Source organism: Agelaius tricolor, unplaced genomic scaffold (assembly GCF_023055355.1).
Source record: "Agelaius tricolor isolate 1412-34295 unplaced genomic scaffold, bAgeTri1.0.p SCAF_1, whole genome shotgun sequence".
Taxonomy (NCBI): Eukaryota; Metazoa; Chordata; class Aves; order Passeriformes; family Icteridae; genus Agelaius; species Agelaius tricolor.
In genome coordinates, this window is record NW_027269261.1 from 71,078,323 (window position 1) to 71,102,119 (window position 23,797).

Below are 23,797 nucleotides of genomic sequence, written 5' to 3' on the forward strand. Positions count from 1 at the left end.
TCAGTCATTATGCTCATTGGTCAAATTTTAATTCAGGCAGAGTTCACAAGCCTCTTTCAAGCTCTTCTCTAACATGTGTTACAAATGTGGCATGTGTGCCTTCTGGCATGTAAAAATACCACAGAGCTTATTTACTAATGTAAATATCCTTTTGCAATATCCTTTTGTGGTCATCACTCCCACCTCAGGTTCACAGACAACAGCAGTGAATAGTTAAGCCTACTAAACAGATCAAGTCAACAAGTTAGCAGGAATCTTTCTGACTTAAAACACAGAACTCTTCAGTTCTTATGTCCAGTTTGTGATACTGAATGACCTTTCAGTTACAGACAGCAGCCATTGTCTAACTTCTGGGAAAAAATATCCCTGGAGACTAATTGTTAAAGCAGTGGTCCTGGTCCATGAGCTGTGGAGAATTCATAGCTTAGAGATTCTGTCATGCAGCCATCCTATTTCCCTATAAAGGATTTGTTTTTGAAGCTACGCTGTCATCGTTCTGTAAAATTATTGGCAAACTAATTTTTAGCAGAGTGATTTGGCTCCTTTCCTCACTATCATAACTCAGAACTACGTGCTGCATTTTACTCACCTTATTGGAATAAATACTGCCAGTTTAATAACTTTTTTCCTTCCACAAATTGTGTTATGATTTACAGCTACAAATAAAATTCTACAATGTAAAATAATGACCTTTTAGTTTTAATCAGACTGTCTACCTTTAAACCTACATTTAAGGCCAAGTTATAGCACAGATTTGTGTTTAATGTATTGTATCACTTACCCTTTAGAGTGGGATTTGCCAGTATTATAAGCACCTTCATATACTGAACATGAAGGGAAATCAAAGCAATTTGGCCGAAATTATCACTAGCCATCTCTAGGGTGAAAAAGCCTGCCCTGAGCTGGCTGCAACATCGGCCAGGCTGCTGTAACACAGGGTGCTGCATGGTGATTTTTGCATGCCACTTTCTCTGCACACTGGTCTTGTCCAGGATGCCAACTACTCCAGCACAGACCTAGAGCTCTTCCCCCATTCTTGTCCTGAGCCATTTGCAGCACTTATCTTTTTCAAAGGCACCCTGATTCAGCTACTTTTGCACCATAATAAACCAATTCCTTACAGACTGAACCTGCCCCTTTGAATGTACCAGGACAACAGAAGATCCTCTGAATCAAAGGAACCAGACAGCAGACTCTTGTTTCAGATAACAGTAACATATATTCCCCTACTGATAAGAAGCATTTTATCTCTGGAAAAGAGAAGATCTACCAGTGATACCTTTCTAATAGCCTTCATTTCTGATGAGAGGAACTCTCATAAATGAAAAAAGAATATTAGAGAGCTGAAAGAGAGTTCACTGGTAAAGTAGGTGCTGAAGTAGCTCTTTTTGAAGCAGGTTAGCTTGTCTGGGGCACAGTTTTTAAGGGGAAGGAAACACAGATGCACCACTGGGATTCTCAGGGGCTTTCATAAGTGATTTGATAGGGGGAACACTTCAGCTATCCTTCAATTCCTGTTCACTAATTCACATGAACAGTCTCCCATAGATGATGAGAAAGTCCCGCACAATTGTTTATTTCTAATTACACAGGCTACCAGCAGCAGCTGTTTACACGGAAAAGCCATGTTATTCACTTCTCTGCACTTTTCTGCAGGTGGTTATGCAGGACAGTCAGCTTCAGTCCACCTCCCTCTACCAAAGACCCTCTAAGATATATCCTGGCAAGGGAAGGGGAGGAGAGGAGAGGGAGAAGGACCTTCCGTGTCAGGTTGCTGTCTTGCCATGTCCCGTCCAGCAGAACTTCACAACCACCTCACAGAGAATCCTTTGAAGCAGCATGGCTTCACTGGTGGTCCATAGATTTGATGGTCAAAAAAATAGCAGAGAATGGTTTACAAACTACTACTTCCAGCCACTGTATGCACTTCCAGGAAGTGATATGTGATATCCAGGGGGCATCATCAGTATTAGTCAAAATGGTCATCATTTTGAAAGAAGGAAGGGGAAAAGGGAAGGAAATAATCTAGCTATACACAAAGAACTCAAACTATTTCTCTATTCTACTCCTTTCCCACAATAGTCATCAAACAATGTAATCTCTTTCATTTCATGGTAACAGCAATAATAGAACTAGATGCCTCTTCAATTTAATAGACTCAAGAACGCTGCTACAAAAGGATTAACTGAGTATGGCCATGTGAAGCAGCCAGGAAATAGCAGTACTTCAGAAGGGGGTTCAGAGTACACACTTGCTGGGACAGGACACTAACACATCACTTTTCAAGTCATCTTTGTTCCCTCAAGTGTACATTTGCCTAAGACAACTTTTGATGCAACTCAAACTCAAACTTTTTGTAATGCAGTTCATCAAGTGAAATAGAAAACAGCCATGATCACATTTCTATGGACCATCAATCGGGTCCAGCCCAGTGGGAGGAAAACTTGGTCTAAACTCAAATCCTTTCTTTCAGCTACAAGTGATGCTAAGAACAGCAGAGAAAGGAAGCCATGCTTGGTACCTGGGGGAATACAGAGCTGCGCCCTATGGGCGTGGGTGACAGCTGGGGACAATGATAAAGGTCCAAACCTGACTGACTGTGTGCTTTCCTGCTTCACACTGGTTGTGGAAAAGATCTGAGCAGACCTTGTGAAAAGAACTAATAGGCATGTTTTGTTACAGTGTATTAAGCTTAGTGACCAAAATTCAGGACTGCAACATTGGCAGAAAGTATTACTTCATGTATTTCTACCAGCAGTGAGAAGCAATAACGTAGCCTCAAGACATTAGGACTGTGAAATAAGAAAAGGCAGAGTCTTGGGATTTAAGTGCTGTCATCTGCTAAATGCAAGCTGGAATAATCTGAAACCAGGAATTCGTATCTTGCATTCCATTCAAGATAAAATTCCTCTCGCTTTTTCACAGACCTTTGTCTTTCAAGGCCGAATTTTTTGAAAATCACTTTACCAGATTCCTGCCCTGCTTTCAGGAAAATGTATCAAATCGCTGTTCCTAGAGCGTTCAGCTAGAAGAACTTGCTGCTAGGAGATCATAGGGAAGTAGGAAATTTTCAAATCCAGTAGTTTAAGACTGGTTATCTGTCTTCAATATTTATTCTAATCTTTTCCTGATTAGAACTGCACTAAGAAAGCTTCTCCACAATAATCATCCCAGTTTACTACATTGGCAATAGTCTCCTTTGTTCATAGTCAATCTTTTGCTGGTAGTCTAGCTTAGCATATCTGCTTAAAGTAACATGAGCTCATCCTGACACCATGCCTACATCCATCATGTGAGCTCCCACTGGAGCAGCTCTTCTGATGAAGATCATTCACCATCACTTTTAGGACACATATAGCTATGCTGACACATGTTTGTAAAGTACAAAAATATCATTTGCAAGTCCTGTCACAGATAATATTGAAGTGAAAGAAAATACTTCTTAATAACTGCTTTTTTTTCCCCCTCCATCTGGGCCTGCAACTTTATGACCTGCTTTTGCAAAGTGTTTAGCATGCTCTCAGATCTGTCACACTTATGACAGGTAGCATGGGCACTCTCACAGGTGAGACAAAGAGGAGATGGGACTGACACAACTGAATAGTAACAGGAGAGCTTTCAGCAGAACATACATATTGCTGTCCTCTCTAATTAGACCAGGTAATAGAAAGATAAGTTCTTTCTACATACTGCACAAGATCTAAATTTCCAGCCTCTGCTTTTCTCAGTTCTCAACTCTTCACAGGGAGAGATATTGTGGGAGTTACAATATTGTGATTTTCTGCCTCTGGGTTGTGTCATTACAGGTGGAAGGAGTACTCCCTGCACCCATCACACAGATACTGTTCAGTTATATCTCCTTGTGGTTTTTATCCTCTGTATTTTTCATAATGAACAATGCAATAAACACGGAGTGTTTGCAGTGTTAAATCATGTTCCCAAAGGGAGTAGTTTGTATAACAAGATAAAATTATCACATTATAATAACTAAATATGCATCAGTCTAAAGCATGCTTCAATTAATCATCAAAAGTTTGCACCGCCTCTTTAGGTCTTAATTAAGCAGAATGTTTGGAATTTTTTTCCTTTCAAACCCATGTGAAGGAGCTGCAGAAAATTGTTCCTCTTAAACCCAATGAGCAGCAGTTTACACTAATCGATCTTATATGGAGCCATAATTTAAACAGGTGGGGGAAGTGAAGGAATGTAATGAGTACAATGGAGTAAATCCATCATGAACAGCTCTGTCTCTTTATCTAAGCAAACCAGCATGATCTATGGTGTTTAGTGCAATGTTCCTGAAATCCCTACAATTCTGGAGTTAATCCTGAATCAGTTTACTAAGTTTTAGGTTGCGATACTCTAATAATACTGTTTTGAACTGAGATGTATTTTCAATTTTAACTCCACCTTCAAAAAGCTGGGTGAAACTAAATGCAGCTACAGCTCTAATCCTGAATATAATGATGATACAAGGGCAGGTACTTCAAAACCTTATTTTCCATATTTCCTTGCAAGAAATTCAGCAGGAGATAGTCAACTCTTTTGGCAAGAAGATGACATCTCTCCCAAAGGTGCCCAACCACAGTACTGCTATGCAGAAGGAAGACCAGGAGGATGGAGTGTTTGGGATTGAGATTTCAAGTATGGCACCCAGACTGAGTGAGCCTTTGTGAAACCTGTACCTTGACTGTGGTTGTATCCATGATCTGATACAAAAAATATTTTGGAATCCCATCCCTCCTCCATGTCTTCCAGTCAACCAACTCATCTCTGGCATGAGTTTCCTTCCATCACACTATCAGAAGCCATTTTTCTCCATTACTACTTTCTTCTCTTTTTCTCTTTGCTGCATCCTACCCCCTCCCCCAGGCAACTTGGATCCTAGGTTTTTTGGGTAGGCAGCTATAATAGCCCTTTTACTTTGAGCTGGGAAATGCACTCAATCCACTGGTGTATATATAACTTTAAATATTTTAACTGCTTTCACTATTACTTTCTAATGAAAAGCTGCAAAACTTCCTTTTAAAAGACTTAAGATCTTAACTTAACTTGAGCATCTGCAGCAATAACATTAAGGGCTCACTGTTTCCACTGGGACCTGCCAGGATTTCAGAATTGGATAATTCTGAGTTACTCTCCTGCTGCTCCTGAAATCCCAGATCACTATTGAAGAAAACCAAGCAGCATGTGTTCAGATTTTTCATCCCCAAGTAGTTCCTGAGGTTGTTGATCCCAAGCAAGGCAGAAGCACCATTACAGTCAATTTTCTTACACCCGAAATGCTTTACCAAATTAATTTCAAACCAAAAAAAGGTGAAGAAACAAAACTTCTGAGACATTGCTGCAGATTCCCTTGTGATATCACCTTAAGCGCGCATCCCCTAAACAGATGGGGCACGACAAGGTACAAAAAGCACCTTAAAAACATCACTACCAGAGGAAGATTGAAATATAGGCCTGACAATAGAAAGCTTGCTGCTGCCATCGCTATGGAAATATCAGAGCCTCTACAATGCATTTCCTTTTAAGGACCAGTCTCTTCAAGTTCACTGCTCTGCCAATAAAGCAAAATGTCCCAGCCCCTTTTGAAAAAGTCATCTTGGGGAACCACGGCCTGCCTACATTTTCTATGCATGAGCTGAGGCACGTTCTTATGTGTAGTTCAGAAGGGACTGAATGCACAACACAAAAGCTGGCATTTAGACAGGTTTTAAACATGCAAACAAAAAACGCACCTACTTCAGCTAACAGAGGGGGAACCCCCTCTATACTTGAATACATGCTATTAAGGTGCATACATGGACTTTATTATTTTCTTTTTAGCACAAAGGAAACATTTGGCCCTCCACAGAGAGCAAAAGACATCAACAGCGGGCTAGATAGGGCAGGCATCCTGGCAACCACTGGCATTTAAAAACCCAGGCAGTAATAACCCTACAATCACTGGAAATTTGATGGTGCTTCAAACTGAAAACAAGAGAAATAATTTGAAGTGTAGCGACTATAGGATTTGTTGCAGTGGTCTTTACCAGAGGGCAAAACCTACAGTTAGAGAAATTGTAACACTGTTCATCAACCTTCAGATATCTTCTGAAGAGGGATCCAGAGCACAGTAAAATGAGCACAGAGCACAGAAGAATACTGAAGAGGGATCCAGAGCACAGTAAAATGAAAGTCTCCTCCATATACAGACCTAACTAGATTTGATAATGTGGTCTTTACTTAAGGAAAACTGCTACTCAGTTCTGCCTGGAATCAAACTTCTTGCTACTGTAGTCATAGATCCAATTCCTCAGTGAATTTTGACAGGTGATCTTGGAATTAATTTTTAGTGGCCTGCTAAATACATTCATGCTTTCAGATTCCTCCAGTGCAATTTAAATATTGAGAGAGGTTACAGCAGGCTGTTCCAGAATGTTTGTAGGGCAGGAACTCTGCTTATTCCCATATGTTGCACAAAGTTACTCATCTGCACTTGTATTTACAAAATCTCCTATAAATTTTAATTTTAAAGCAATGCTAAACCATAACACAGAAAATTACTGATTTCCTTCTATAAAACAGCTAAATACTTACTTTAGTATTTGAATCTGATATTTCTTTGCCAGCCTAGGTCACAGGCTGATTTTACAAGTCATCACTGGAAATGCTTCTCCTTTAAGACATTTTGCCTCATCAGATACCATTCCTCCAGCCTAGTCCTCCTTCACCTTCACAAGTTTCTGATAACTTCTGGTACAACTCCAGTCATAATTCAGAACCTAACATTCTGTTGAGACATTCATCTGTGGGTTATAGGATCTACATCCCCTTTCCTTCTCCAAATGTTGTGAAAACCTTGTGGGGGGAGCATTATTTCTCCCTTGTACTTTTTTGCTCTGTGGAAAGCTCAGTCAGCTGCATGTCATCATGCTTTCTCCCTCCCCTTCTCCTGTGTCCCTTGGCAGTGACCTCCCCTTGCAGCACAGCATCGCAGGAAGCTTGTTAGGGATGCTCCGAGCAGCCGGCACACTCCGTGCATCACTTGTACACAGAAGGAGGCAGGAAAGGGAAGGATTTTGTCGACCCTCATGCTCAAAGGACAGACCAACCAATGTACTGTCATGGGGATCACAAGATAAAACAAATCAAAGAACACTCAAAGAAATGGGAAAACTGAGACACCATAGCCTCCAGCAGGTGCCAGGGGAAGGAGGCAGCTTGTTCTCACCCACATTGAAAGAATTTTTTGCATTCTTCTTTGACTACCCTTGATTTCAGCCTTCCTTCATCCCAGGTAACAAGAGTTGTCCAGACTTGCCTGAGCAAAAGGGCAGAGTCACCCTAAGTGCCCTCTCAAATTTACTCTATCATTAAAGGCTGCAGAATATCAGAAAGTTTGCACACTACATACTAAGGCCATATACCCCACACAACTGTGCTGAGATTTTTAGTTCTGGGTCATTCCAGGATATTGCACTGCTGTTCCTCACTATTTCTATGAGACTTCTAAAATGGGGAAAAAATCAACCAACCAAACAAGCAAAATAAAAAAACCTCACCAGCCTTCTTTACATTGCTGTGCAGGAAATAAGAACCTTCTAACAGCAAGCAGAACTAATCTTAGGATCACTTTGTTGCAAGAGGCTGTACTCAAGACTAACCCTGAAGATCATTGAGAATCTGCAGCCAGGTCTGAATGTAGTTGCCAACCAGCTGGGCAAGATGGACTCTTACTAGCCACAAGGAAACTCCTACAGCAACTCTCTGGAGGCTGCATTGACTTCTCACATGCTTCTAGATGCAGGTTGGATGGCTGATGCTGACTTATAAAGTGATGTTTGATTTGGGCACTGTTCCAGTGTGGTTGCTCTGGCTGGTGCTGCAGATCAGGGGAGTGCTCTTGCAGACAGCCTCCCATCTGAGTAACTTGCATTCTCCTGGTGGATGCTTCGCACGACTGGATTTAGCATCCTCCACTGACACACCATAACCTGAGACTGTAGATACTCAGTGCACCACATAGGGCCCATGTATTTAACTCAACCTTCTTTGGGTTTAATTATGAGGTACAGCAAGGAGAGAGTGCCTTTATTGGAGCTGTTTCTATTTGGTTAGTAGCACCCTAATTCTTTCCAGAATCATATAAGCAAATTGGAACCTAACATTCCATTTTATTAAAACAGAAATCTGAACAGCTTGAAGATAAAATTTTAGTCAGACTGCTCAAAATTATTTGGTTTTCAAATTAAAGAAAAAAACCCAAACAAAGCAAAAAAACCCCAAAAAACAAAACAAAAAACACCAAACCAAAAACCACTTTATTGCAAAATAGGCATGAGGGGAAGAAAGGTAATTTTGTCAACTCTTCAAGGTTTTAGCCTGGTCATGCAAAATATGAATGCAAGCAGGACCCTTGTTGAAAGCTTTCCAGCACACTCAAGGAAAACCTAGTCTGCTGAAATCTTCAATGGCAGCTTCCTAGACAGTTTAGGATCAGCACCCCTTCCTCCACTTTTTCAAACTGATAGCTGTTTCTGATAAAGAATTGTATTTGCCTTCTTAGAAATCCTGTTTCCCTTGGCTTCCTGACTGTCGTTTCTACCTCTGCAATTGCTTTGTCAGTGCACATTGCAGAGTTTCCTTCTTGCTGCTCTTCAGGTTTGTGAGCATCCCCCCATGCTCTGCTCTCCTTCCTCTTACCTGTATTGAATCTTATCAGCAAAATTATTCAACTAATAATTCAATGGATCTGCTTATCCTCTTCAGACCATTACACTCCTGTCCAAATGAACACCTCAGCCTGTCTCTCTGACACCTCTTTATTCATACCGACCCTTCTGTTCAAGATCAATACAGCAAGAATTAAAGTCTTAATAATTTCTCCCTGAGTGCTCACTCCATATTATTCGCTCAATAAGGATGGACTGCACCATTTTTCCCGTCCTTCGGGTTCATGATTTAGGTATCATTTTCACCTGTAGGCACTCCCTTTTAAGCTATAGTGAAGTCTTGTAGATTTTTCCTTTGTACAATATCTAAAAGCTTTTCTCACCATTCACAAACTCTGGACACATCCTAATTCTTAGCCTCCCAGTCACTACAGTGCATCACTACCTGGTGTTCTCTCTGGCCTGTAATGTAGCTTTGCCCTCTGTGTGTCCACACAAAACATGCTGCAAAGATCCCTTTTTCTGCCCAGCATTTTAACCTTGGAACTTGCTCTTGGCCTCTTTCTGCCTCTCTCTCCTGCCCCCTTACTTCATTTATCCACTCAAACGTGGATAAATGCTTTTGTGGCAGGTCAGTCATAGCCTGACTGTCCCCCATGTTGAAAATGTCAACCTTCACCTTATTAATTAATGATGCGAGTCTAATCATTTGCCTGCTCAAGTCAAAGAAGCACCTTTGTGCTGTTGCCAAAGTCATCCCCTCTATGCTTGTGAGGGACTCCAAGAAAACATCCCCAGAGTTACTCTTGTCTGGCCTTGTATCACTCTGAAGTTTTTTGCTTTGATGTAGTGCCCACAAAACGGTGTCAGAGTGCAGTGCCAAGACCACTGCCTTGCACACTGGCTCTCCTGGAGCCTTTGTACTCCCTTTCCTACCAGTTGTTTCTTGCCAGGCTCTTGAGGGTGATCGTGGCTAGGGCACCTACACCCTAAGATAAAACAAAACCATTACTACCCATCCTTGCTGCAAATCCCACAAAGGTGGTGATTCTCCTCCCCCTCCAATCCTCCCAAGCTTTGGTCTCTAAAACAAAGATGAGATAAACACATTCATCTGCTCAGAAGTCATGGTAATCTAGTGCTCATTACCAATCATGGATAAAGTCAGAGGAGGCAGAGATTATGCATTCATATCTCCTGTGCAGGTAAAACAACAACATTATTCCTTGTTAATGAATTAATTAAAAACCTAAAGGTGGGAAAGACTTATGAAAAGCTCTCTCTACACATTACCCTTAGAAGTACATTTGAACACAGGATCGTATGCTGTAGGTGGACAGGCAAAGAACAGAAGGTAGTTGACTTGGCCAAGATTCCCTTGTGTCCACTTAACTACTGTTGCAGTAATTTGTTTTTCTACTTCATAGTTCAATCTCCTCCTGCTTATTTGGTGTCATAAAAATCCAGCAACTCTGGCAATTTTCACAATGCATGCTATAGCCTTGTGTTCATATACCACAAATTCAGCATTCTGGATTCATTCGTGACTCAGATTGGAGGGGAAAATAGCTTGGGATGGCACAAGCCCTTGATTAAAGCTTTAGGGCCAAATCAACAACAGCTGAGGATCCAGCCCATATGGCCTGAGATCTTTAGCTGTGTAAAGGCTGCAGGAATGGGCCCAAATAGCTTTGGTAATTAGCAAATATCATATAAAATAGATTGAAAGTCTTTGGCAATGAGCACGTATTGAGTAACATTTGGAAATTATTCATAGAATATTATATACTTCTTTAGAGATAAAACTCAATGGCATAACAGTAATTTAGGAGGGGCAACTGTAGTCTATTACATGACCAACAACAGGCAAACACTTTCTGGGATCAATCAGTATTTTACAGCTACCTTTAGACAATGTCACAAAGGGCAGAGGCAACTTGGGACCTGATCCTACAAGCAGTTTTGCCTCTGCAGAAGCATCCTGGCACCTGCTGGTACCTCTTTGGCCCTGTGTGTGGAGAGCTGATGTTCTTGGGTAGGAGTTGCATGTCACCCTGTATTCCTCAGTGCCTTGGTCACTCAAGAACAACCACAACAACACCCAGGGACATCCGTGGAAGCAGGACTCAGCCTGCTCCTATCTGGATTTACCAATTTTCACACCGTGTGGAGCAATAAACAATAACACAACAATTAATCACCCTGGTGAAGCAGTAAGAGCTCCTTCCACAGATTACAGTAAGCAGCATGCAGAGGGGAATAAATCATTTTTCATGCAAACTCTGAGGAATGGCATGTTAGAAAACCACTCCTGATAAAAATCTAATGAAAATGTAAAACGTCTCAATGCAGTCTCCTGGGTAGAGTCAAAATCATATTAAACCCTTGAGAGACAGCGGTCAGGGATTTCAATGGGAATCAAGAGACAGTATTCCCAGTATGAGCTTGTTAACCTGATATAAAGACATGATACTGATTTGATGGCTTTGTCTCTTTCACTGTTTCCTTCATGCAGCCTATTTTTAATTTAATAATCTTCCATTAATTTAGTTAAAGGCTTTATTCACCAGAACAAAAGCTTTTTTTTTTCCTAAAAGCAAATGCTCTTGAAGTGCTGAGAGCATAATCCAGCATGAGGAGTGTCACAAGCAATGCAAGTTTGTTGTCATTGCATTTGCAGGAGTTTTTCAAGAATACTAAAGTGATTAAAGCCACTCTCCCATTCATTTTTAAAGTACCCTGTGACTGGATTTTAATAATTTTGAAATCAGCCCTCTTGCTAAGACACCGGGATCCAGTGATCTCAGGACATTGTCAATAACAGTAACCATTTTTACATGTTCATTAGGACTTACCTGCTGGTGGCTTTATGAAAGGTGGTGGAATTAATGGGACAATTATAGGTACATTCCCATGATCCTTCGACCCTGCTGGTGAGTCTGATAGTCCATTTCCTGTGGCAAGCCCTGGGTAGCTTGGGTTTATATTGTACGGTGAAATAACACTGTCCTCAGGTAATTTTGGTTTTGGCAAAGAATTTTCTGTAAAACACAAAGAACACATTGTACAGTATGACACATAAATTTCTTAAATGGCTCTACATATTTTCACCAACCTCTTCATTAAATTACTTACCCTAATATAAGAATAGTGCACAAAAAATCCAAGGTATTTTCCCTTTTAAAGAAATTGATACTTTCCAGTAATCTTCAGAAGTGCTCCATTCTTTTTTCAAAATCAAACTCACACTTTCTTTTTGCAGAAGGTAAAAGGTGGGATTATTTTGTCATGTATAACCTTAGTATGCCTGATTTAGTCAATGGCATCCTATTCTTGTACTTCATTTCTACTGTTTGCATGGTGATCACACTTGGTGTGCTGTGATTTCACCAGTACAAGGAGCATGAACTGAAGAATAAAAGAATTCCTATTCTCGATAAATAATATGAGTAGTTATTATAAAAGCAATTTAAAGAAAGGAACAAAATATTGAAATTTCAGCAAAGCATGCATAAAATGATGACAGTTATTATTCTAATTCTTTAATCCCAAATCACCTCTGGATTCTTATTTCTAAGAATTTCTAAAATAGCTCCCAGCCATGGGACTCCCTCTTCTCCCATCTCTCAGAACAAGAAATATGCTTTTTCCCCTCCCAAAAACTGCATACACCAAAAATTTCTATCTGTTGCAGGCATTTGACATATATGGTACATAAAACATGATTTGTATCATGTGCCTGTTAAAAAAATATTTCACAATTTTGATCAAGCATAGACTGGAGCCAGTAATCATTCAGTAAAAGATGTATTTATTAAAACAGAAACAAATTAATTGTATTACTACACAGGCACCAGTTTCTTCAAAGGTAGCTTAATGACATTAAGTTTTCAATGAAAAATAAATATTGATCACCAATGTTGTTATAGTACTAACAAGCTGCAAACATTCAATTTTAACACAATTAGGTTGTTTCACCTTACCTCTAATTTCTTCCCCTTTTTTCAAGCCATCTGTCCCTCAGCACTGATCTGTCTGGTGTCAGTACTCATTGCAACACTCACTGAATACAGTGCTGCTGCTGGCTATCAGAAAGAAAACCCAAACACTGCTGTCCATGAACACAGTGAAAAGCAGCACTCAAGTGGATAAAAGTTGCTGGAATCTCCTCTCTTTACCTCACCTTTGAGGAACTCCTGTTGGACAAGTCAAGATGCAGCAATTTTCTACTCTTCTCCTTACCCTGATGACAAACCCCTATCCATCCCCAGAGACTGAGGAGTCAGAAGGCAAGAACTGAATGACCAAACAAACCAACGGGCTTTCAGCCTTTACATTTTGAATCACAAAGATTAAGCAATGTCTCAAACAAATTTCATCCACGGAAAGTTTCTACCACAGTGCAGAAGACAGTACAGTACAAACATGGATGAGAAGCTTTTTGTGAACATTCACACTTGTTCCTACATGTGTGAATATTCCAGTTTAAAATCTTTCAATATTTTAAGAAGTTGTAGGCCAACCAGCATTAGCATGGGAAGCCAAAAGCATGGGAAGCCAAAAGTTTCTTAAGGCCACCCTGCCAAGAAAGTACTCCTTCCTTTCTCCAGTTGTGAGTAGTTGTTGATACCACAGACACATGGCTTTCAACTGACACATGAAAGGCATTATTTGTGAAGATATATATCAATATATAACAACATATCAATACACCAACAGCAGATTTGTTAAATTACTTTTCTCATAGCCTATCAGCTTCCCTGTGCCACAAGGTACTCTCAGGTATTTTTATGTAAAGCAACCAAGACACAAGCAGCAGAACATGCTTTACAATCAACACCAATCAGACAGGTTGAGCTATTAATCCCTCTTTACATGAACACAGAAACATGAAGTCTTGTTACCTTTGAGAACAGAAATGTGCTGGCGGCTTTCCCCATCTGCTGAGTAGTTCCTGAATTCAATATCTTCTCCATCTTTCAGTTCTACCTTATCATAACCATACCAGCCAAGGAGCTCATTCATAGTGTTTTCAGCAAAGTTCTGAAAGAGAAAAATTACCTACTTATTTATGTAATCAATAACCATTTGGAAGGAAGGGAGGACTGCATAAATCGAACCATATCTGTGCTACATGAGGAAGTGTCAGGTTTGGCCCACCTCCTCAAAGACTAATGTTCATTTCATAACTCAAGTGCATAAAGTGAAACGCATTTAAATCTCCGACTGGCACATGTAATTATGACAGAGACTCATATGTCTATAATTTAAAGAAAATGAAAAGGAGAGTAATTTATGACTTTTGCTCTGACATTCAATGTCAGAAATATTTTAACATACATTCCTCACACAAACTTGTCTGTGTTGCCATAAAATATTTAAGACTGTAGCAAGAGAATAACAGAAAACCAAGTTTTTTTCTAGCCAGCAGTTAATCAATCTTACTGCGTTACAGTCTTTTCAGCTGGAGCAGGTCACTGACACAATTACAGTTCCTTGAGGTGCCCATGAACCAAATCAAATAAAATCGCAGCAGACGTTTTTTCTCAGTTTTAAGCCCTTGCATAGTCAAAGCACTTAAAGATTCTTTACTGTGAAAGCATTCTACCATCATTTTTCATACAAATATTTCTTATATTTGTTTAAGAAAACCTTTCTCAATTTTGCCGTATTTATTTTCAAACCAATTTCCAAGCGGCTGAGTGGTTACATTTTATGTTTGCATGGAAATGTAAAGTATGGAACACAACTGTCATAACCCTCAATTTCTATTAAAAATATGTCCTCTAGGTCATGAGGCAAAAATATTTCTGTAGAAAATGCTCATTACTGGGCCAGGAGATTTAGTGGAGTAAGTTAAGAAATCTGCAGCCAGGCAACAAAGCTTTCTGAAACCAAATAGTGCCACAGAGCTCCACAGCTTATGGATTTAGGAAACTGCCAAAGGAAACCAGCTAACGAATTACTGCAATGGCAAAGATCAGTTTAAAGTAGTATGACAACTATAAGTTGAAACAAAAAGGCCACACACAGAGCCTTTCTATTTGGTTTTTGCAATTTTTTGCCATTTTTTTTTATTAACACTCTTCTACAACAAATTCCAAACTTCATATTCCTCCAAGATCTTGACATCTAAATTAATGCCTCTGATAAGCACTGCCTCCCAGGACTCTGGCAAAGGAATAAGAAGAATACAACACCAATTCAAAACAAATGGTGAATGTCAAATTTGCAGGTTGCCAGATTTTGTCTAGTAACCGCTCTAGCTTAATTTTTGAGTGGGAGAAAGTCTAATGATAGAACACAGCCATTCTCCAGTCATTTAAACAAATACATAAAATTAATCAGATGATAATTGCTTTTGAATTCAAAGCTGCAGCAGGCGCTGTGTCCCAGAACCTCGGAGCGCTGCACTGCTCCTGGCTCATTCATCACACCAGATTACATAGGTGTTCCTGTCACACAAGGAGCACTGTAAAGCAGCTATAAGCAATAAACACAAGCAATTTGTACTCTTCCAAGAGTATCATCTGTGCAATTATGTTACAAACACATTTCAGGAAAAGAAAACCCCAGAGCAGACTCCTAAAGCATTCATTTCCTTTTGTTTTTTCCCCTATGCATTTTCACCTTACCATCTGATAGAAGTCACAATTCTGTGGCTGTCCTGTGCAGCCCAAGATTTCTGGAAAATATTCCATTATCCCACCTCTGCTTCTAGACTCAGCATTATAAGTATGATATGTGAGTTATGCCACTACTACAGCTTTCAATGAGTACAATGCAGTGCAAATGTGGCTAAAAACTACCTAAATCATTTGAATGATGCAGTGTTGTGTTTTAAATACTAGCAAAATTTAAAATTTTTCTATAAGTTGTTTTTCATTGGTTTCTTAGTTTGTTTTGGTTTTTTTTTCTTTTAGCTTTTTAGAAAACTTTTCTCTCAGCGTTGAAGAAGCCAAATGCACTAACCCTGTTTGTAACCCATGGGAAACCAATAACAAAATGACCTGCACCTGGGGGGTCAAATCTCACCACTGCAGCTCACCCAAAATGACTTGAAAGGGCCCACGGAGGCCGAAAGGCAAGGTCTGCCAGCTTCCCTTGCTTTGCTAAATTTCAACTATGGAGACACAGCCCTAGAGACTAATCTAGCAAGGTAGAGACCAATAGATAAAGTCTTACCAATTTAAACCCCATGCAACCAAATTAATTGAGTAGCTCTAAATTTGCCTCCTGTGGATGCTTTGTATTTTACTTGCACTGCTGATCAACTCAGACAATGAATAATTTCTAATTACTTGTCAAGGAATACATAAGCAAGGTTGTACATATGTTTGTTTTTTCCTGAAAATTCATACTTGCATCTGTCCCTTTGAAATGTAGTCAAAATGACGGTTGGGTTTGTAATGGCACGAAATTTAAGTACCTTTCACATCTCATTTAAACTATCCATGATAAGTGATGCACCAAAATGAACACTCATACTGACAAAAAATACATTGGATTTCAAAACCACTCATCATAGAGATCTGACTCTTTTATAAAATAGTAAATCAGTGGGGTCTTTTCTATTAACTTCAATGAGAGTACAATGAGGTTACATGCCAGCAATAACAAAAGTAAGCACCTTTTTATACTGATCTCCCAAAAAGAGTGGCTTGGACTTAAAAAAAAATAAAAGAAGAAAACAATTAAGCCATTCTCCTTCATAATTTATCTTACCTACTACAATGATGCAAGTCACCCTTAATACCATTCTCTCAGTGACTAACAGCCAGAGCTCCATTACACCACACTCTATTCACAGCAAATGGAAAGCATGACCCCATCCTCAGCAAGCTGAGTGTCAAACCTGAGAAGTATTTTTTTCCACACTGACTCTATTGCATAGATGGGTATCCAAAGAACAACATCACCTTCCCTCAGACTCCTGACTACAACACCTATTTGCAGAGATGTCTAACACCCTGACAGTTATGCTGAGATCATGCTGAAGCCACTGCCCTGAAGCTGACCACTATTAATTCATTGTTTTCATGTACTTCCCCTTCTTCCATTTCAATGATAGACACAAAACACATGGATTCAAGACATGGTAACAAGATAGGATTTGTAAAGACCGGTGTGGTGGCAATAGTCAATACACAAATGATTAGATGATTTTTCTCTGTGTGAATGCAGGGAAGGGGGGAAAGAAGAAAAAGAAACAAAATAAGAGAGACAAGTTCTTGGTGAAGCTAAGGAAAGGAAGAAAGCATATTAATACACAACCTGTACATGCAGAGCAGAACATCACTGAAAGACATACAAGTGTCAAAGGCTTAGTGAAAGGAAGGGTGATGATTCTAACACTGAGGCGTGAGAAAAGCAGGAATGTGGACTCAATATTGGAGCAGGAAAGCAGAAGCAGCAGTGATCAAGCAGACTAGACAGGAGCCAGAGGAATTGCAAGATCATAGACCTGCCAAAGACCAGGGAGGAAATGTGAAGGCAGGTGTGGATGACCAATGGAAGATGTGCAAGGAGCTGCAATTCAAAGCTTTGGCAGGAGCAGGACAGCAGAGGCATTAAGGTAGCCCATGCTTACTTTCAGACTCATTCCCCAAAAGGATGTGTAGTGTCTGCAGGATGAGGCTTCCACTCCACTCCCACAGCTGTGCCAAAGGGCTGGGATGATGTGAAAGACTAGTGTAGAGAGAAAACCTTACTCATAGTCAGTAACATCTCAGATCAGCAATCACACTGATAAGCTGGGACCCTTACAGCCACTGAGCCCGAAAGGAGCCCCCCTGCAGGGACTCACAGATTTCATTGCAAATGTACAGCATGGAGCCTAACTTCAGCCAGGTGTGGAGGCAATGCTCAGTCCCCTGTGTGAAAACAGAGACCGAGCCCTGGTGCCACCCACAGTGTGGGTCAGCATCAAGCTGAGAAGAAAACCACAGAAATCCTGTACCACGTCCTTCTCTGCCCATTCTGCCACACCAGGCACCAAGCACACAAGTTTTTGAGACCACAGCAGAAACACCAGTCCCCTCTGCAGCTGCCAGTGCACCCAGGCAATTGGTTAACATCCCACAGGAGCCAAACCTCCTGCTCTTCCCTAGCTGACAGAGCACCATTACAGCTGCTGACTGCCCGAGCATTCACTACAGCTGCGGCACAACCAGCTCGTGCCTGCCAAAGAAACCGGCCCGAAAACGATCCGGTGTCCCCAGTCACACAGCACAGCCAAAGCCCTTCCTTCCCAATAGATGGCAATCCAGCCTTTGCCCACTGCTAAGTCCCAAAGCATTTATCACCACTGTGGGGCAATGTGTAATTTGCGTGTTTTAACTGTATGATTTCTCTACTCTTGCACTACACAGAAATATCTTCCCTCCTGGAAGAGCCAGGATAACTGACTGTTATGCTCATTGGTATTTCTACTTGAATTTGCACCTATTCCCCTGAAAGATGAAGAAGAGTGTGTTGACTCGCTAGACTGCGGTTTCCCTCCTTTCTGAGTCTGACTTATATGCTAGGCAGTAAAAATATAATCACATTTATTCCCACTTCAGGATTCATTTCATCGTAACAATACACCTACAGTTTGATTTTTTACATTACAATGCATCATTTCCCCAAATCTTTGCTAATTAATACATTCTCAAGCTATGCCACACATGTCTTTCCATCTTAGAGCTCTTGACTTTCCTCCTCTATGAACATTATTCACAGAGGGCAAGGCCTGGCTTCACTGAATGAGGCCTGGCAAACATGGAGGCAGGAAACACAGGGGAGCATGAGTCTGTCAGACTCATTTTCTTCTAGGTTTTACTGCTGAATGTTTATTTCAGATCTGGGAGGAAGCATAGTGGCTCCACTCCATTTCCTTGCCTGCATAACCCACTCAGTGTGGAGTCCCACAAATCCACTTTTCACTTTCACTGCATCAAGGAAATAAAAATGTTTCTAGGGGCACTATACAAACTTGGATCTTTTTTCCCAGCCCTCACATTCTTTGCTTGTTTATGTTGTCACCATACTGAATTCTGTAATTAGACCTTTACACTACCAGAAAGAACAATTCCATTATGCTTTACTTTCCTTTGTCCTCCCATGTACGTTTGGTTCTGTATAACCCACTTTGTTTGGGGAAGCACTATTTCTGCAGTGCCCTGCCAGGTGAGGCTCCCTGTGCAGACAGGCATGCCCTCTGCAGCCATCCCACAAAACTTCCATGCATACTCCACAGAAAAACCTTGGTCTCCTGAAATAATGCAATTGATAAAGTCTGTCTGCTTTTCCACTTTCCCAAAGATATTTTTTGCTTTTCAGGAGAGAAGGGAGGAGTTTCCTTGGAATCTTCCGAGCGCTCTGAGCAAACTGGCTCGCTCCAGGCGCAGGGCTGCTACGCCTGCTTCACCGCTTTCTTCCTTCTGACAGTAGTACTTTCAAATGCCAAACAGGGACTATTTAAACACTAAACTGAAAGATATTCTGATCAGTTTACTATTAAATGATAACAGATGGGGCTGCCCTAAGCTCTAGGCACCAGGAACAAAGCCTAATTTTAGATACAAATTAGTTATTGAGAATATTTATGGACAGCAAACTCCTTGGGCACATGGAGCAGCCCTGTGAAACTACAATGTGAATTAATTGCTTATCTTTCAACTGTTAGAGACACATGGATACAGTGCCTCATCTGTGCAGGAGAACTTCCAGGGCAATTCAGTACTGGATGTAACCTCACCTCACAGCATTGCAGAGCACCTAGCTATTCCTCCTGAGCAGCACTGCTTCCTGGCAGCAGGATGGCAAATGGAAATACAAATGGAAATAAGGGAGGAGAGATGGATGGGGGATCCACCACTGTGCCTAGACAAGTGCTTTCATCAATTTAACTTTTACAGATATTTTGGTCTTAAAACAGTAGTGGGTTCCCTGATGACAATAGGTTTGGATCTATGAGGTGTTCTGTTATTCACCAGCAAGTTGTGGTGAAAATGACACCAAACTGAATTTCAGAATAACCATCTGCTTTTCCTCCAGAGCATGAGGTGAATGCTACCTCTGGAAGAAACACTGGAAAGTCTCATCTGAAGGAGGAAAAAGGACAAAAGAAAAAACAACTAGAAAATATAAGAGTGCCTGTAAAGGTCACAGTGTAACAAAACAGTTCCTTGTGAATATATTTTTCACTGAAACGTAATATCAGAAAACTGTGCAGAGTCATGTACTTTTTGCACACAACATGGTATCAAATTAAAATTTGTTATAACCATCGTGTACATTAGGTTAGTGATAACAAAAACGTAACTCAATATCTGGCATAAGGAAAGAGTGAGCAACCTGAATATCCATCCAGTCATGTTAAAACCAAGATGTGACATTACTGCTGGAAAACACTAAAGCAAGCAGTTAGGTGTTGTGATCTTTCTCGAGTAAATATCTGACTGTATCAAACAGCAAATCTCAAAGGAAGTCTCTGTGATGAGGTAATATTATTGCTCATTCATAGTGCCTTGAATTTACTGTACTTAAAATAGACACTTGTACCAATGGCCTTTTTATTATCCAAAGGGGGGAAAAAAGTAATCACATATACACCAGTCCTTTTTCTTTCTGCTAGCAAAGGGAGGCAATCTGATCCAACGTGGGCTGAAACCTGAGTAGGTCACTGTACACCATGATAAAATTCCCTAACCCCTGAGCCAAATTTCCCTGAGGGGGCCCTCCTACTTTCTCCTTTACTTTCCAAGCTGACTTTTCCATTCCCTCTCTCGTCTTTTCCTCCCCTTCATCTCTTTCATTTCCCCTACCTTAAAGCCTTGATATCTGATCTGCTGCTGATACTCAGGTTACAGTTTTTACAGCTTAGGCTGTCTATTGCTGTATACATTCCTTTCTTTCTGCTCTGCTGTGATTACTTACCAGAGCTTATTTTACACTGGTCCAGATGAAAGCAGTTCAGATGAAGGGAAACAGCCAGCCTGTTTGAACATTACAGATACAAACCTACACAAGGGCACATTGTGCTCCTTCTGTCATTTCACTGCAAACATTTTGCACACTGTAACCAATTTGTTATATTATTGTATTTTTCGGGTTTATTAAGAACAACTAGACATCAGTTCATCTGTAAAGAAAAAGGGTAAACGATCACCACAGGATTTTAATTTTCTCAACCAGTCAAAAATTCAAACTACTTCTTTTTCCTCCCCCCTGTTTTTCCCTTCTTAGATGATAGCAGCTAACAGCCCTACTAAAAATGCATAGCACATATAGCATAGTTTATGCTGAAAGGTGGGCTATGGAAGGTTCTGCCATCAGCTGTCTCATTCTCAACAAGAAACTACATGGGTTCAAAATGTCCTTTCTACACACCTTTAGTTTTTAAGTCAGCTGAAATATTGAGGTTCCTTAACCTTAAGCAGTTAGCCATGATTAAAAAAGAGAAACTCTCTACACGAAGGTTAATGCCAGTGCTTAATACCAAAGCATTAGTTTAAAATTGTGTAATTTTTCTCCTTCACACAATGTTGTTTTTGTTTCTTCCTCACCCTTTCAGACAAACATCTGTTATACTGTAGAAGAACAACTATCTCCCAAACCGCTGAGTGTGCCTGCAGCCAAAGTAAACAAAACAAACCCAGAGGATCCAGCACAGTCAGCCTTTATATCCAGCCAGGATAACATTTCACATGTTTTGATTAAAATTAGCTAATTTGTAATTCTAGAACCTATGAAACTTAAAAGCTGCAATCCATATAGATCGCATTAGGCGATGCTCTGAGGGGCCAATGCCCTGTACTACAGACCTCTGCAGTCCTCAAAACTATGTGGGATTACAATGAGCAGTGACTCTCCGGTGGCTGCACAGAGCCCTCTCCGAAAATAGGATGTGTCACATATCTCACAAAGAAAGATCCCGCTCCTCTGGACTTGAAGCTACTACAGTTTGTTTCCAAAGAGATGCACCAACACATTATTTTGTTTGTGCCCCTAATACTACTCTTGTCCACATTCACACATTCACACTTGAAGTGCACACAGCACCATGTACACGCTCAACACACAGGCAGCAAGAACGAGAACGCCTGCCTCGGGCAGGAAAGGGCACCTAACCGAAATTAGTGGTGTGCAAAAGAGGGGAGAGGGGAGGGGACGGCGCATACCCGTTTAATTTTATATGGGGAGATCAATGTTCTGGAAAGCAAAGATATTTTCACTAGGCATCATGCATATTTATACACTCGCCTATATAGTATACATACTATGTGAACGAGTGACATTTTCCGGGCAGTCTTCCACTTATAATCAGCCTTTTAATAAATTACATATTCAAATTAAATCTCAGCAGCTTTATCTCGTAGCCAGACTATGCTGTTTCAGTGACTTTATCTGCGCATTTAACAACAAGTTCAGCTGAAGTCTAGCAATACATTGTAACCAACTTTGGGGAATTAGAGACATCAAACAGGCAGGGAACAGACATGGAAAACCGGCGCAAAAAATAGGACCGGTCCAGCCTGGAACAGCGACCTAATGATAAATGAAGTTCCAAAATAGCGGTTTTGTGCCATCGCAGCCATCCCAACATCTGGAGCGGCCGCCGGAGCACAGCTGGAGTGGCACCGGGTCCTATCAAGCAGGACAGCCCTCCGCGCGGTGAATACACACTTCCATCAAAAGCAGCCCTCGGACAAGCCCTCGGACAAGCCACCTTCCAGCGACACCTCTGCGCTGCCGCGAGCCGCGGAGCCAAGCGCTGCAGCGGAGGAAGAGGCGAAAGGGGCACGGGGAGAAAAGGGGTCTCAAGTGCCAGACTGATGCACGGCTCAGACCGCAACGTTTCACTTTGACAATTTAATTACACAGTTGCAGCTGGCGATTGAAAATAGGACAGAAATACAGTGTTTAAAAGAGATCTCTTTCTTTCCTAACTTTAAGGGCTTCGCGGCTACCTGAGGGGGTGGCTATAGAAAGAAAGAGGAGAAAAAAAAAAAAAGGCTCATCATTGGCACCCGAGGAGCTTAAAAGCCCAACGAGAGAGTTATTTTTAAAAAATAAATAAAGCTGGTCAATGAACAGGATTTGCAGCCTGTGAATTCGTCTCTGTTTGCAGCCCAGGAGGCGGAGTTGAGACACATTCAGTGCATCCTACAAAAAAAAAAAAATGACAAGAGATCCTTTCTTATTTCATCTCCATGCTCGGAGGCGGGGGGTGCGGGGGGGGACCCCGCTCCCGTCCCCATCACAGGCACCTACCTTCATCTCCTCGTTGATCTCCCGCTTCACCGGGTGAGCCGGCTTCCTGCTCCTTTTATTTTCGGGAGGTCTCCCTTCTTTCTCCATTTCTGCCATTTTTTGCGCCTACTTGGTGGTGGTGGTGGTGGAGATGAAATGGCTGCTGGTGCTCTGGGGGGGCCGGGAGGGGCGCGGGGGGGCGGCGGCGGCGGCTCTCAGTGGTGGCAGGCGGCGCCGCGGAGGGCCCGGGGGGAGCGCGGCGGCGGCGGCGGCGGCGGCGGGCGGGCGGGGGGCGCGGGCGGGCAGGGGCGCGGGTGCCCCGGCGAGTCAGCCATCTTCTGCCTCGCCGCCGGCCCGCATGGGAGCGGCGGGGCGGGCGGGCGGGAGGCAGCGCGGAGCGAGCCGGCCCCGCGCCTGCTGTGGCGCTGCTGGCGGGCTGCCGCGGAGGGGGCGGCGGAGGGAAGGGGGAGGCCGGCCCCGGACCGCCGGCGGGCGGGGCTTGCCGGCACCGAATCGGCCGCCGCTGCCCGCCATGGGAGCCGGGGAGGGGGGAGGCGCCGAGCACCGGGCGGAGCGGAGCGCGGCGGAGGGGAGGGGGCGGTGCGCACCCGCCCCCGCCCCCAGCCCGGGATGGGGAGGGGAGCCCGGTGCTCCCCACGAACACCCGAGGCGGCCGCCCGGTCTGTGCCCCCTACGCAGCCGACCCGTCCCGTCCCGACAGCGCCCGTCCCGAGCGCTCCCGTCCCGTCCCCGCCGCTTTCAGCCGAGGCTCTTCCGCTGATCACTCCTGGTTTTCCCTTTATCTGCGGCGGGGAGGTGCGGATGAATGGTTTGGTGGGACGCGCTTCAGCGAGGAGGTGCCGGATTACAGCACACACTGTGGGCGATACATTGATTATTCCTAG

General features: G+C 42.2%; 1 protein-coding gene across 2 annotated transcripts in view; it reads right to left on the bottom strand.

Moving 5' to 3' along the window:
* The window catches only part of SOBP (sine oculis binding protein homolog), a 112,675-nt gene extending 89,229 nt beyond the window's left edge, over positions 1 to 23,446 (bottom strand). For both annotated transcript variants that reach the window (XM_071439338.1, XM_071439330.1), the window contains exons 1-3: positions 22,914 to 23,446; positions 13,559 to 13,697; positions 11,510 to 11,695 (exon numbers count right to left, since the gene is read on the bottom strand). In XM_071439338.1, coding sequence (XP_071295439.1) covers positions 11,510 to 11,695; positions 13,559 to 13,697; positions 22,914 to 23,009 — 421 coding nt within the window. In that variant the 5' untranslated portion in view covers positions 23,010 to 23,446. The remainder of the gene's footprint in view (positions 1 to 11,509; positions 11,696 to 13,558; positions 13,698 to 22,913) is intronic.
* Between the last annotated feature and the right edge of the window lie 351 nt (positions 23,447 to 23,797).